At 41.0% G+C, this 15014-nt stretch overlaps 2 protein-coding genes across 2 annotated transcripts in view; one reads left to right on the plus strand and one right to left on the minus strand.

Annotated features, from left to right (window-relative positions):
* CLIC6 (chloride intracellular channel 6) overlaps positions 1-15014 on the plus strand; it is a 120832-nt gene that overhangs the window by 24907 nt on the left and 80911 nt on the right. The window lies entirely within an intron of this gene.
* On the minus strand, positions 314-12629 carry KCNE1 (potassium voltage-gated channel subfamily E regulatory subunit 1). The gene is made up of 4 exons (XM_081004499.1): positions 12533-12629; positions 11372-11477; positions 9574-9634; positions 314-2796 (listed from the first exon to the last, which is right to left on the minus strand). Coding segments are annotated over exons 1-4 (585 nt in total). The 5' UTR covers positions 12534-12629; the 3' UTR covers positions 314-2379.

Genomic DNA, 15014 nt, shown 5'->3' on the forward strand with positions numbered 1-15014 from the left:
AAGTATGATCAATGTTGATAATTTAAAACTTATTTTTTGTAAAAGAAAAGGCCTCTTATCCTAGTCTTCCCCAAACTAGCTGCATTACGTGCCACGTACAAGTAAGGAGCAAATACCTAAAAGCATACTATTTCTTTGGCAAACTAATTGCACAAACAATATGTTTTGAATGAACAAGCAATAAATCAGATGTCTGAACCATAGATTTATAACAAAACAAAAACTAGGCATTTTGTTCACTAAAATCTTTAGTTTTAGATAATCAGAATGGCTTTGCCATGATGTGGAATATTATCAAGATACAAATGTGATACATATTTGTTATTAACACTTTATTAAATTTTATAAAGAAAATTTACACATTAATAAAGAAGAATTACAATTGCATGGAAAACACTCTAAACTTATGACAAACAGAGGTGCCATTTTTAGCAGTTGTGCCTTTTATAGCATTTTTAATCTGTAGTCATTGGAAGGTGATCATATTTACCTCCATATCAGGTAAGGTTTACCTGTTGATTTCTGCAAATCATACTCTGGCAAAAAGCACAACAGTTTAGGCCATTTTTTCAGGTCACTTGCAACCCTAATAATATAGCCTCATACCACAACATTAACCGCCCCTCCCCACAATGAGGTGTTCCTCTATAGAGGAATTGTAGGTACAATCTTCCTTTTTAAAAATAAAGGAAATCGTTGGTTTAAAATAATACAAAAGTTATATAATAACCAGAAATTACAGGCACATTCAATGGAAATAATTAATACTGAAGAGAAAACACATTATTTGAGAAGAGCAGCTGTGTAAATTAATAATGGGAATCAGCATTGTATATTTGGAGAAAAAAACTACTGATCTGTAATAGGTCTTTTTTCTGCAATTTGCATTCTATGGATTTTCACAGCAAGTTTCTCACTGATTTGAATGGATGTGAATTATGTAATTTATCTAGCTGATTTAACACAATAATGTCTAGGTTCTAAAATACATTGCATTTTGAGAGACACAACTTTAGAACTAGGATGCAGAATGGTTTCTTTGAAGGAATGAAAAGAAAGTACCAAAATTAAACATATGTCACACATATGCAGATAGAATTAACAAAGGAGAGTACCAGTACTAAAGAAGTTAGCAGGGGGAAATTCAGTTTCAAGAAGCAACAATTAAATGTAGAGAGACAAGGCTTTATGGTAAAGAGCTTTCAAAAACAAAAGCAAGGAAACAGTAGAGCTTCAAGAATGGAAAATAAATGCTCTGTCCAGCCATTGCCTTCCAGAATACTTGTACCTAGGTTCATTTGCTCTAGGGTGCCACCTATTGATGCATTTTATCCAGAATCATCCTAGCATTAGCAGTGTATCTTTGTGCCCCTCCCCCCCCAAAACCCGGCTGCCTTCTTTGAAGTTGCACAGTCACTCGCAGCTATTTCTAATCGCTACACCAAAGTAAACACCTTCCCCAAGTCATCAGTATGAAGTGGCTAAAAGCCAGCCAGTTTGAGGTACCTTGTTGCAGCACACAGGGAAATAATGTGGCTAGCATTACATTAAACTGACTTGTCATCTTCCACCCCATAAGGACCAGTAACTTGTTTACAGTAGGTTGGAAGGAAATACCTAACCCCATGTGAAATCAAAACAACATTTCTGGTCTGTAGTTAAATTTTCCTGTTGGTGTTAAGAATATGTTTGTGGAATGAGGCTTAATTTACTTCTTCTTTTTTGCCCCAATTCCTTGTGGAATTCCTTCCTTATGGTGGAAGTAGATCATAGTCAGCATATATCTTCTTCAGCAGCTTGATTCCCAAGCTGGAAGCAGCACCTGCCAGTACAGAATAGTCTTCCAAAATGCACTGGATTTCTAAATGCTGCAGATGCACTTTTCTCATTATGCTAAGGGGGTTGAACAGAGGCCGTCCGGATTTACATATAAGCTAAACAAGCTATAGCTTAGGGCCCTACTCTCTTGGGGGCCCCCAAAAAATTTAAAGGGAAGAAAACTGGATGTACATTTCCAAAATATAAGATAAAAAACAAATAAAATAAAACCTACATACGGCAACAGTGTTTTGTGTTGTGTAGGCTCCTATGATGTTTGTTATGTGCAAATGGCATTAGATAGCTATTAGGTCCATAAATTACCATATAGCATATATTCAACACAAAAACAGTGACAATTTGTTGTTTACAAAGGACAGCTGGAAATATAAAAGGCCCCATTACCTTCAGTAGCTTGGGGCCTTATCAAACCTAAATTCAGCCCTGAAGAGGCAGGGGTGTACTTTTCTTCTTAAAAGGGGTAAATAAAGGCCACAAACTGCTTACTTTCACAGTTTTGGAAAATTCAGTATGATGCCTGTAAGATTAGCTGCCCATTTGCTAGGAAGGGTTCACTTCAGGAATGTGACTGGTGGGCTGTTCTACAGCATGCTGGTTTTCCAAGACGAAGCTTGATTTATAATTTTCCATCACCTTGGCTTTCAAGCTGGCCTTGTCCTTCTTCCGCCAAATGTCTGTGGCAATGTACACATTGTACGGGTCATTTGAATGTTCAAGCTTTTTGGAGCGGATGTAGCTCATCATTATTCCGAATGTGAAGAAGCCAAAGAAGCCAAGCAATAGGAGTATGTAGATGACTTCCAGATGGTCATTTGTTGCAACGACTGGTGCAGCTGTTGGGTGGCTGGGTTTGCTTTCATAGTCTTCTAGCAGTTTTGAAAGGAGGTAGTTTAACGCTGTGTTGTTGGACACCAGTGCCATTGTCCTGCGAAGAACTCCTTCCTTAAATTCTGATTTCTAGAAGAAGAAGAAGAAAATTGGGAGGGGAAACATGTTAAAAACAAAATATGGAAATAATTATATATAAATAGTATATAAACGGACCTTATTATTGGTAAAAAAGAGATGTCATTATACTGTATTTTGAATGAGAAATCAGGGGCCGGTTCTCAGAGGCTTTTTCATAATGAAATCCCATGAACCAAAGACCAGATGAAATACTTACCTTTACCGAATGAAATGCCATTTGCACCAAAATGCACCAAAATGCACTCCTTGTATAATGATGGCTAAAGTTATTGCTTCCAATATTCCCTTTTTAGTGGAAGAAAAATAAAGCCCTCAACATATACGGCTTTTCTCTCTCTCAGTATGTATTCTGCTCAACATAACAGATCCAATGATCCTCTCCAACCATCCTAAAATTCTGCCTCTTTTACTTTGTGACAACTGGGGAAACCCAGCCAGATGAGCAGGGTATAAATAATAAATTAATAAATTAATAAATTAATAATAACTTGAAGCTTTCCATTGATGCTGCATTCTGAAGGCACATCTGAATTCTAACAACCCAGTTCAGAGGAGCTATTCTCTCAAGATTTCCACACAGCAAATGTGGGGAATTATCCCAGAGATTGTAATTGCAATATGCATATAAGACTTTTTTTTTTTTTTACATTTTATTATGGTGGTCTTGCAGAAGACTTCTTTAATATAATTTTGGTACTGCATTGCTGCTGCAGTTTTTTGACCTCAATATTAAATTAAAATTAAAAGGCACATTGACATGGATATTGTTCCAAAACACAAGCATCCATTTTGCCTACTATGAAACACGACAGCTAAGTCTTGTGCACCTCCAGTGATTTTTTTTAAAGGCACACATGCACAGATACGGAATTAGTAATGCATGCCCAGAGTGGAAAAAAGAACTTTGTGCAGGGCAGGAGAGGTGTGACTTAGGGGAGGAGCTAAACAACACAGCTTAAATACATTTCACTGAGCTCTGCCCACTGGTGTGGATAGCAAGCAATGGAATAGCAATGAACATCCATGGCTTGGGGGGGACGACCCTTAATCTGAGGAAATTAATGTGTCAGTCGCACACAGACAAAAACTGGATCTGTATGACCAATTTGCAATATAGAGCTCCTGTCTGGAAACACCCAAGGTCTCCCTCCTGACTGGCATTAACTTGTCCCCATCCCTCCTTTTGTATTTTCTTCCTCTACCTCTGTCATTTCTGCTTGCCCACCTTTCCTGATGCAGTTTGTTGATGTCACAATAACCTCTTTGGTAGCAGAGGCCCTTCTGAATGTCACTGGCTTAGGTGCTCTGGTGTCACAAGGAGCTAGCTAACTCTGGCCCAGGGAGTCGAGCACTTATACAGTCACTGGAACCTTAGAATTTCAATTCTGAGTCCATGAGCATTTAGTCAAGCCTCGTAATCTATGGCACTATGCCATGTATTGTGTGGTCTCAAGCCTTTGACAATCTCTGTGTGTGCACAGAAGAAAGAGGATGGGATTTGGGTGCTGTTGTTAATAATGAGAGGTAGGACATATAAGGCACTGCCTGCTCCACAAATCAATAGATTAAACTGCCAAGGAACACAACAGAGAGACCCCCTACAAAACAGATAACCTTCATTAAATTGTGGTTGCAGTAGACTTTCTTTCCTCTTCAGAGGGACATTGCCATTTTTTACTATGGATATTGTCAAAGTTTGGTGCTTAACTGGTTAAGGAAGCTGGAGATCATTGTGGCCTTGGTCTTATCTTGAGAGCAACTCTTCTTAGCTCTCTGCTCATGCTTTTGGCACGTAGCTGGACTCTTGAGTTTCACCTGTAGGTCAGGAGATCAACACCAGACAAGAAGTCACAGGGTGATCTATGATAAAACCTTCCGGCCCCCTCCATGGGGTGGGGATCAGCTGAGTAACAGTTTTGTGCCTGTGTGTCTTGCATCTTGCTCCAAAGCCCTAACCCTAGTTGATGTTTTATTTTAGTTTGTGTGTAATCAGCCCAAACAAAGTTTTGTATGTTTTCTATTTTTGGTGTGGGTTTTCTTGGGAGAGGGTCCAGCTTCTGGCCCCCTTATCTTGACAGATACTAGAAGAAAATATTCCACACGGGGCTATGCTTTTATCTCTTCTTAAACAAGGCAAGCACTGTGGCTGCAGTTTTAAGACAAAAATTGGCACAGAGAGAGGGCCTTCTCAGCCACCTTGCTGTTTTCCTGCTGAAAACTGGCCCATTTCCCCTAATCGGGGGGGGGGGGGATGCATTTTGGAGTAATCTTTGGCAGAAATTTCCAGGGCAAAGGGTTAAGAAGCTCATCTCCCTTCATGCTACTCTTCTGATTCAAACTGCATATTTGAAACTGTAAAATGGCAATAATGAAACTGCATATAACAGAATGTTCCATATAGTGACCTTTACACTGGGAAATCTCCGTCACGTGCAAAGAGTGCTGATTCAAGTTATTGTAGCTTGAAGAATGAAATCTCACCCTATTGCAATTGTGAAATCCCTTTAACAATGTCTCTTTATCACATGAGCATTAAGAAGTAAGTCATTTTTTTTTTTAAGATAAATTGTTCTGACAGGTTGGTTTTTGGAGGGGAGGCATGTCTGGGTGGATCCAGCACAAGATTTGTGTGCAGAAAGTCTCAGGTTCAATTACTGGCATCTGCAGGTATGAACGAAAAAGACTCTTGCCTAAAACTTTGGAGAGCTGCTGCTGGTTGGTGCCAGTACTGAGCTAGGTGGCCCAGTGGTGTGACTTATTTCTATTTATTTCTAATAAAACCTCTAAGGAGGGATGGCCCAAGCTGTTTTGATTTCTGAGGCAAAATCCAAGATGGCGCCTCCAGATTCTGACAGGACGGCCAATTGAACTTTACTTCAACACTAGCAAAGGGGCAGTATCCTTCACCATAGGCTTGGTTTTGAAATGCACAGCAGTCTAGCTTAGGGGACTCAGGAAGAACCATGGAGACTGGTGCCCGTTGGCACTGGTAAGGTAGAAGACAGGGAGCCCAACAGTAGAAGATGAAGCCAGAGCCCACCACAGGCATGGCCACCCTCTGACTGCTTGTAAGTAAGAAGCTAGGAAAAGAGGGCTGGTTGTGGGTTGGGGTTGTTGCGGCAGTGCCAGATTTCCTCTAAAGGACCAGCCTCTTCAGAGGGGGGAATGGTCTGGCAACTGCTGCCTGAGGCAACTGTCGCACTCTGCCTAATGGTAGGGCCGGCCCTGCCTCGAAGCTGTTTATTAAAAATGGCTTGGTATAAACCAATTTCCCATGTTGCTCTGATTTAGGTTAACAGGGATATAATACAAGTTGCGCCAGAAGCAGTTTAGTCATGCTGGCCACATGACCGGAAAGCTGTCTGTGGACAAACGCCAGCTCCCTTGGCCTGAAAGCGAGATGAGCGCCGCAACCTCATAGTTGCCTTTGACTGGACTTAGCTGTCCAAGGGTCCTTTACCTTTTTTTACAAGTTATGCGATGAATCTTTTTCAACTAATGAGTCCAATCACTCATTTATACAATGCTGGGGTATCAAACAACTGACAGTGGCATGCTTTAGTATAGTTTCAGAATTATTATTTTTTAAGAAAACTACATGGTCACCAACAAAACATGTCCTAAATTGTGAAAGCAGGTACTGTTTGTAATTCAGTGTGGCTTTATTGTGGGGAAAGCTATGAGCTAGCTGACAGCAGGTCTTAATGTGCTTATAGTTATGGAAACACAGAGTAACTCTGTCACATACAATTTCCTGATTTAAATGTTAAGGGATGGACATGGAATGTGTTTCCAGATCTCTATTGTGAAGGGGAAAGAGGAAATCAGCACTGAGTTTGGAATATATTCATCACTTGGAAAGTTAGATGGCATCTGAACTCACTCCAAGCAGAAAACACACACAAATTGATTCCAGTAAGTAGGTACTGTATGTCTAGGCACTCTTGTTAGCAGCATTCCCAGATTATAGAGGGTGGGGCTTATTCCAGATGTATGGCTGCAGGCTAAGGACATTCTCAATACACTGAAATAGTCTTGGCCAGTGATAGCCAGTTCACGGGAGCAGAAATGTATTTGGTCCACATTTTAAAGAGAACTGATCTAATTAGCCAATTGGAGCCTTGCCCCATAGACCTCTGAGTCGCAATTTCATCCCTTTTATGGGGAATTGCTAAGTGTTCTGTATAGCCTGAAGGTATAGCTGATATCAAAAAGAAAATGGATCTTTAGTATTATTATCTCCAACTCTATGAAATCAGCTTCCAGTTGAACTCAGACAAGGAACTAGCATTTTTGCTTTTAGGAAACAATTGAAAACTTATCTTGTTAAGAATATGGTCGTGCCTTGGTTTTTGAACAGCCTAGTTCTCGAACGTTTTGGCTCCCAAAAGAACGATCAAAACCCAGAAGCTTCTGCAGCTTCCGATTGGCTGCAGGAGCTTCCTGCAGCCAATCAGTAGCTGCGCTTTGGTTTTCAAACACTTTGGAAGTGGAATGGACACTGCGGGTGTGGCACTTACCACGGGGCCTGGCCTGCAGTGCGCCCAAGCCACGCATCTCTCCTGGGAGTGATACAGTGGCTCGGTATCCCGCGCTGCCCAAAATGGCAGTGTGGGGCTTACATCCACCAGGTAGACTCCATGGGTAGCTCGCCGCGCCACCCCCGTGCGCATATTGCCTCGCCCCTGCCGCTCTGGGTGCTGGAGCAGCTAGCTATGCCACTGTTGGGAGGGGGGTTGAAGGTTTCTGGCAGTAGTTCTTTTGAAACGGCCATGCTGTTACACATTCTAATTTGTCAGCTTCCATTCCCAACTTCTGCTATTCTAAATATTAGGCACCCCACATTCCTTGGGATGTGTGTTTGTCATGTTAGGGTTGGACTGGGTGCATAGTGTTGAAAATGGGTTTTTGTTTTTACTGAGTTCAACAACATTGCAGGTGCCATATGCTCACCTGAGTACCTTTGTGTTCAAGCCCATACTCTTGGGCCCATACTCACGTCATACTCTTGGTATCATCAGTGTGTGAATTTTTAACATAAAATTGATCATAACTCTTCATAAATACTGCTTGTTACTTGCTACTTTGTTTAAGCCACATGTAAATTGTGAATGTTCTTAACTGTGTGTACCTGCTCTTTACAGGGCACAGAGAAAATGTTACAGACTTCTGTAACAAGAAGACCATAGAGCAGGCTTCCTCAACCTCGGCCCTCCAGATGTTTTTGGCCTACAACTCCCATGATCCCTAGCTAGCAGGACTAGTGGTCAGGAATGATGGGAATTGTAGTCTCAAAACATCTGGAGGGCTGAGGTTGAGGAAGCCTGTCATAGAGAGTGAATGGGATTTGCCCAGTCCCAAGGGAGCCCATGGAACTGCTAGCTACATCAACTTAATTTCCACCAGCATCTCATTAAAAATATGTGCTACTACCACATCTAACAGTATCCATTGCATGCTGCCATTGTAACCACTCCCTTGTAAAGCTTGATAATTGTAACATTATGAAATCCGTTGTTATTTTATCTGCTTATGTGAAGATGGTCCAGTTTCCTGGAAATTAACTACATTGAACTTTTAGGGGGTGCTGAAAAGCTTCCCAACAACCTGAGGGCACAAACAAACCCCCTTGTTTCTCCAGCTCCCTAACCTCCCCCCCCCCCAATTTTCAGTATACAAGTTATGGGCGCCTTTGGATCTGTGTCCCAAGTAACACAATGATAACACAGAAGTGCCACACCTATTTCTAAAGCTGGATTTTTGGAGGGGGCAGGGAGAGAAAAGAAAAAGTCAAACTTTAATATTTTCATACCAAACAATTCCATTTTTTAAACTCACACTTGTTTCCAAATGGGTATATAGGAATTTTGAGAGGGGAGTTATTATACTGATTTAAAATGTTTGCCTGTTATCATTCTCGTTCCCAGACAGAGCACCCCAGCTACAACAAAACAAAACAAAACAAAAATTCCTGGCAATGTTACCTTTATGTCTACAGGTACATTGAGCTGAAATTCAGTACTCAAATTATAAAGTGTCAAGCAGTCTATGGAAATGATATGTAAAGGTAAATATAAATGTATTTATTTATTTGTAATCCACTTCTTTTTTCAAGTAGTAAGGTTCTTTGAAACAAGGGTTCTTCCCACTCTTCCCGCTTCACATGGGAATTTTGTTTCACAATATAAAACTGCCTGAGGGAAAAAAGGACACAGCAGAGCAGGTGCCACCTTTTGCCCAAGATGCAGAAGCACAGAAAGGAAAGATGTATGTGTCTGAACAAGAAGATGATTTTAAGCAAGGGCGGCAGCCCATCTGGAGGAACAAAAAGGCTGACAAGCAAACAGGAAAACATGCAAACTCACCAAGCTGTGCGAAGGAGGGAGCCTGCTACCTGGATGCTGGGAATCAGGCTCTCTCTCTGAGCATGGCTGGGAAGAAGCCTGAGGTCTGGGTGCTGGGAATCCACACCATCACACCGTGTTTGCTGGGAGGGACCTGTCGTCTGGGTACGAGTGGCCAAACTCATACTCTGAGTGCACAGGGGAGGAGCTTATAAACAGGTGGTAATGCAGTTCCATGAAGAGGAAGGTGACACAGAGACACAGATTTCCAGGTGGAGAAAGGATTCCAGGCAAACAAAACAAGAAAGGAAGTGTGCCATGTGCTAGGGTGAGTCTGCTGCACATGCAACACTAAGCAATTCTGTACAAAGAACTCTTCAATGAAATTACACAAAGGTCAGGCCAGATTAAAACAGCTCACCTTTTCCTTTGCCCACACCACCAGCACTGTTGTACTTGCAAAGTGAAGCTGCTTTTTTTCACTGCAGGGAGTAATGGGAACAAATGTAAATGGGCAAATGTGCCAGAGCTGAAGCCAGCGAAGTTTGGACATGTCCTTATCACTCAGCCTACAGTTGTCCATCTGTAAAATGGCAACATTAAGGATCTAAAATGGAGAAAGAAACAAGGATTGCAAAGACCTTTGAGTGCTTGAAATTGTTGTGCAATACCATGGGAAAGCTCTTTGCCTCCAGCATACTGTTCTACCTAGTACACACACACCTTGGACCAAGATAAGCCTTTTCTTTATCCCTTTATAAAGCCATGCCTCCATCTTTGTCCCTCCTTTCTCAGCTCCCCTTTCTATTTTAATAGCTTTTGTATTCATCTTCTAAGGCCTTGGCCCTCCAGGTGCTACTGAACTGCATTGCCCACCTGTACATGGCAGCATGGCCTGAAGTGAAGGCTGATGGGAGCTGCAGTCCAACAACATCCAAAGGGGGATCAAACCTGTGACCCTGGCATCATCAGCACCACAGTCTAACCAACTGAGCTATTCAGGCTCCAGAGGGCCAAAGGTTTCCTGCCCCTGTTCTAGCTGGAAAACTACAAGCCTTTTTTTTTAAACAAGCAACTGTGTGTGTGATGTGTGTCTGTATGGATTTTGAGCAGAGAATAAAGTAAACATAAAAGGGTTAACAAATATACGGACCTCCAGCAGGGAGAACAGCTTCAGAGATGATTTGGGGTTCATCCACATTGACTCACCAGTTCCACATTGTACTTCATCAATTTATCCACTGGAATTGGGAAAAGACTGTATGGGAAAAATTAAGCAATCCCCTCTCAACTGCTGTTCATCAGCTGAAGATTGTCCTTTCCCAAGCTGCTTTTCTCGTATTCTTGGGGCGTTGTTATAAGCACCCGCAATGAACTTGCACACTGACTCTTAAACCTTTCTCCTTTCCTGTAATCACATTTGCCTTCTTACAAGGAACAAGGAAAGAGATTGTGTCTATTTAGGGTGAATGCTCCTCAGGAACCCAACAAGAGTGGGGAAATAAATAGGGATAAGGTTTGCAGCAGAAAATGAGAAACAATGAGGAATAATGGTTAAAGAACCCCCTTTTCTAGAAGCTGATTCACATTCCTGAACTGCTTTTTACCAAAAAAAAAAAATGAATGGAAGTCAAGAACTCTGTAGATAAAGGACTAGGATCAGGACTGAATGTAATTGGATTAATCAAGATTTTGGAAGCAGGAAGAAATAAGAACTTTGCACACCAAAACCCAACACACGGGAAGTGACACAAATTGAATAATTGGCTTTATAACTGATATATATTTGGATATGAATGGTAATTTGATACTGATAATGTGGCTGTTATTGGATTTTAGTAGTTGGAAATTAATAAAAAATATTTAACAAAAAAACAACAACTGTTTTTTACCACAAGAACTAGCTGTTGGCTTTTAAATATATGTATTTGCATGTAACAGAAAGGTTGCCCTCAAATGAGTCTAAGCACAGCAAATAAAGTGACTCCTTTTTTTATCATGTTAAATCCAGTTCAGCAAAAAGCAAACTAGCCCTTTTATAGAAACAACTTCCTGTTAAAAAACATGTGCTCATATTCGGTGACTTTTATTAAAGAGAAAACAGTTTCCAGAAACTGCATCTACATTCAAGCAGGTGAATGCAGGTAGAACTACTCACTTCCTTTCATTACAAGTAAAAATAAATGTTTGCCACCCGTGACTGGGCTGCGTCCACTTACTTGGGATGAGTAAAGGGATTATTTTGACTGGAGATCTGTAGTGTAGGAAAACGGCAGGCTGGTGATTCATGGCACAGGAAATGCACTGGTGCAGTTTTCATGAGCACTGAAATCACACAAAGTATAAATATATCTGTATTAGTTCACTGTTGAGTGATTAAACACTATGTGGCTTAGGGCATATGTGAGGTGGGGGACACACACAGAGAGAACCAGTTCTTTCAAATTGGGCATGCAAAGGCAAAGTTTTGTATCTGCCTCAAGCGTATGCATTAAATTCAGGTGTTTGTTGGTGCATGTGACTAGATAACCACATGCGACTGGCCAGCTCACTGTTATTGGGAACGGGAGGCGGAGCCTAATTTGCAGCCTGACATTAAAATATCCCATGATGATTAATGTGTTTATGGCTAAAAAAACTCTTCACACAAGTTAAATGAGTATGACTTCCAAATAAAACCTCTCTCCCTCAGATAATTTGTGAATTGAATTGTGTAAATGGTGTTTCCCTGACAAGCTACACATTTCCTATGTGTGCTGTCCCTGAGTCCCAGAGCAGTTGCCCAAATTAGGCATGGTTGTGGCAGAAAAGTACTGATGAGTCTGATAAAACTCACACAACAGAACAAGCTGGAAGACTGGTAGTGATGGTAAGGAACTGGACAGTTACTGGTGAAGCAATCTCACCAATAAATAAATGAAAATAAAGTAAGATTCACTAGTCTTCTTCATTTGCTCTACATTTTTCTGCCTCATCTGTTTATTTATTTTATAGTTCTACTGTACTTTTCCAGGGGAATGGGCTGTAATGTAATGTAATGTAATGTAATGTAATGTAATGTAATGGTGCATTACAATGTAACCAAAGTAGCATAAATACATTTTAAAACAATTATCATAAGAGCAATTTATATAAAGCACACATAAAATACGTTGAATTTAAGATTAAAAATCTCAAAGTTGAGATCAGCAAAGGCAGAGCAAACAGCAATCACTGTGAATGTAAATTGTTTTAAACTGTTTCTAATATTGTATTTTAATTTGTGTAACCTGCCCTCTGACCTTGGGGTGAAGGGGGTGAATAAGAATGACAACAATTACAACACTGTTAAGAGCAGACTTGCTGAGGGTCTGAGAGCAATAATGGAGAAGAAATCTTACTTGGTAAAAAATTGATAGTCTTCCTTTATGAATTGAAGTGCATGAACTGTTTAGGAACCACAGCAGCTCGTTCCTCTTCTACAGCAACTTGGTTAACCTATGGTGACAAATCTTCTCTGACGAAATATCTCTGTAGGATGGACCAGAATTCTCAGTTTTGAGTTGCCTGCCCTGGAAGAAGAGTGACTATGTTGGCAACTGAAACCTAGATGTGGGCAAATCTGTCCATTTTAAGTTCTCTCAGTATTTTTCCAGTTTTCAGTTCAGTTCTCCACATTTCCACATCTGTTTGTGTGTTGCTGTTGTTTTAAAAAGTCCTCATGAAAATTCATCAGCTGATTTCTCCTGATATATGTATGCTTGTGTGCAGTGTTGCCTAATGTGCACATTTTTGCAAAGCAATGTTTCTGAATGTAATGCATTCAGTGCAATGTTATTTTCACCAATATACAGTCATACCTTGGAAGCCGAACGGAATCCGTTCCGGAAGTCTGTTTGAATTCCAAAACGTTCAGCAACCAAGGCACGCAATCGGAAGCTGCAGAAGCTGTGCTGGACGTTTGGCTTCCAAAGAATGTTCGCAAACTGGAACACTCACTTCAGGGTTTGTGGCACTCAGGAGCCAAAACGTACGAGTGCCAAGGCATTCAGCTTCCAAGGTACGACTGTATGCATTTTTATGCAGACTTTATCCCGGTACATGCATTTTTGTACACATTACTTGGCTGGATAACTGCATTGCAAAATTCAGAGAAGGGCAAATTTGGATGCTTTGCTGTGTTTCGGTTTACAGATGGCTTCAGAAAGTGCAGGTTAGGTAGGTCTACCTGTAAACATGAACTGAACTGAATTTTCCCAAAATCCTTACAGAAACCACAGACACACATTTCTCTCTGAACACAGAGACATCGAGAGGAAAATTTGTAGACTATTGGACTAAGAGTGCATACTCTTCTCGGAAAAACTAGAAAACTGTTTACATAGGGCTTCTCTGGGTGCATCGTTTATGTGACAATGACAGTCTCATAACAATTGGCCAAGAAGTAGTGGAACCAGGTGAGCACTGTAAATGGCTTCCCGGATTTACTCATGCTGGGTTAGTAGAACTTGAGTCATTTGACCTGGGCTTCAGCTGTTCCAGGAAGAAAATTTAAAACCATATGAGGCAGCATATGCACTATACCCGTAAAGCACATTCAAAGTGTATTTCTTCACCTCAAAGGATTCTGGGAAATGTAGTTTGTTAAGGGTTGCTATGAATTGTAAACCTGTGAGGAATAAACTACAGGCCCAGAATTCTTTAGGGGGGAGAATGTGCTTTAAAGGTATAGTGTGTAAGCAGCCTGAATATTCAGATTTATTATTTTTTTAGGGCTCTTCCAGATGGAGGTGTGTGGGTTTTGTTTGTTTTTTGGTTCAAGTTATCCTGGTTAGGTGTGTTTGACTGTCAAGCCACATGCTACAGTGTTGTGTAATGGCTAAGAGAATGAGCTGTTGAAGTCCCAGGTTCAAATCTCACCTTAGTCCTAAGTGTATATATGAATGGTGTGATATTTTTCCATACATTGAGGCTGCAGCAAAGCTTCCTATATTTTAAAATGTGACATACTTAGTGATTGATGCAAAAACCAGTGAAGGCCTTTTGTGGTAATGTGGTTAGTGAGGAAAACAAGCTTATTCTCAATCTTTTCAGAAGACAACGACGCCAACCATTCAACATCTTGTTCCATGTCTATTGAATTTGCATATCTGAAAATCAGCACGGAGAATTCGCTTGAGCAGATGCATGAATAGACAGAGCCTAACAGTCCTATTGGGGACGCGGGTGGCACTGTGGTCTAAATCACTGAGCCTCTTGGGCTTGCTGATCGGAAGGTCGGCAGTTTCAATCCCTGCGACAGGGGGAGCTCCTGTTGCTCAGTCCCTGCTCCTGCCAACCTAGCAGTTCGAAAGCACATCAAAGTGCAAGTAGATAAATAGGTACCGCATTTCCGTGCGCTGCTCTGGTTTTGCCAGAAGCGGCGTAGTCATGCTGGCCACATGACCTGGCAAAACTGTCTGCAGAAAAACGTCGGCTCCCTCGGCCAGTAAAGCGAGTTGAGCACTGCAACCCCAGAGTCTGGATTGTAAAAAGAAGTGTTCTGTGCTGTAAGAGGAACTGTGAATGTCCTACCATTCCACAGCTGGTGCAAGTCTATGTCTGCATATACAGTAGTATATACGATATCATATACAAATACCTTTATCTAGCTACCAAAATAAGGAGTAATCCAAATCACTGCCAAAACAATGGATTATTTCAGAGTCAACACAACAAAGCCACACCTGATACATTTACCAGAAAGGCTTAAAATTAGAAACCACACCCTAAAAATACCATTCATTGAACTAGCACAAATATTTGCACAATGTAAAATCTTCAAATTCAAATTATCTAAACCTCAAATGGACACAGTCTGAGTATGTGGTTTCAACCAACATC

Source organism: Podarcis pityusensis, assembly GCF_964106645.2.
Source record: "Podarcis pityusensis genome assembly, chromosome: 4".
NCBI lineage: Eukaryota > Metazoa > Chordata > Lepidosauria > Squamata > Lacertidae > Podarcis > Podarcis pityusensis.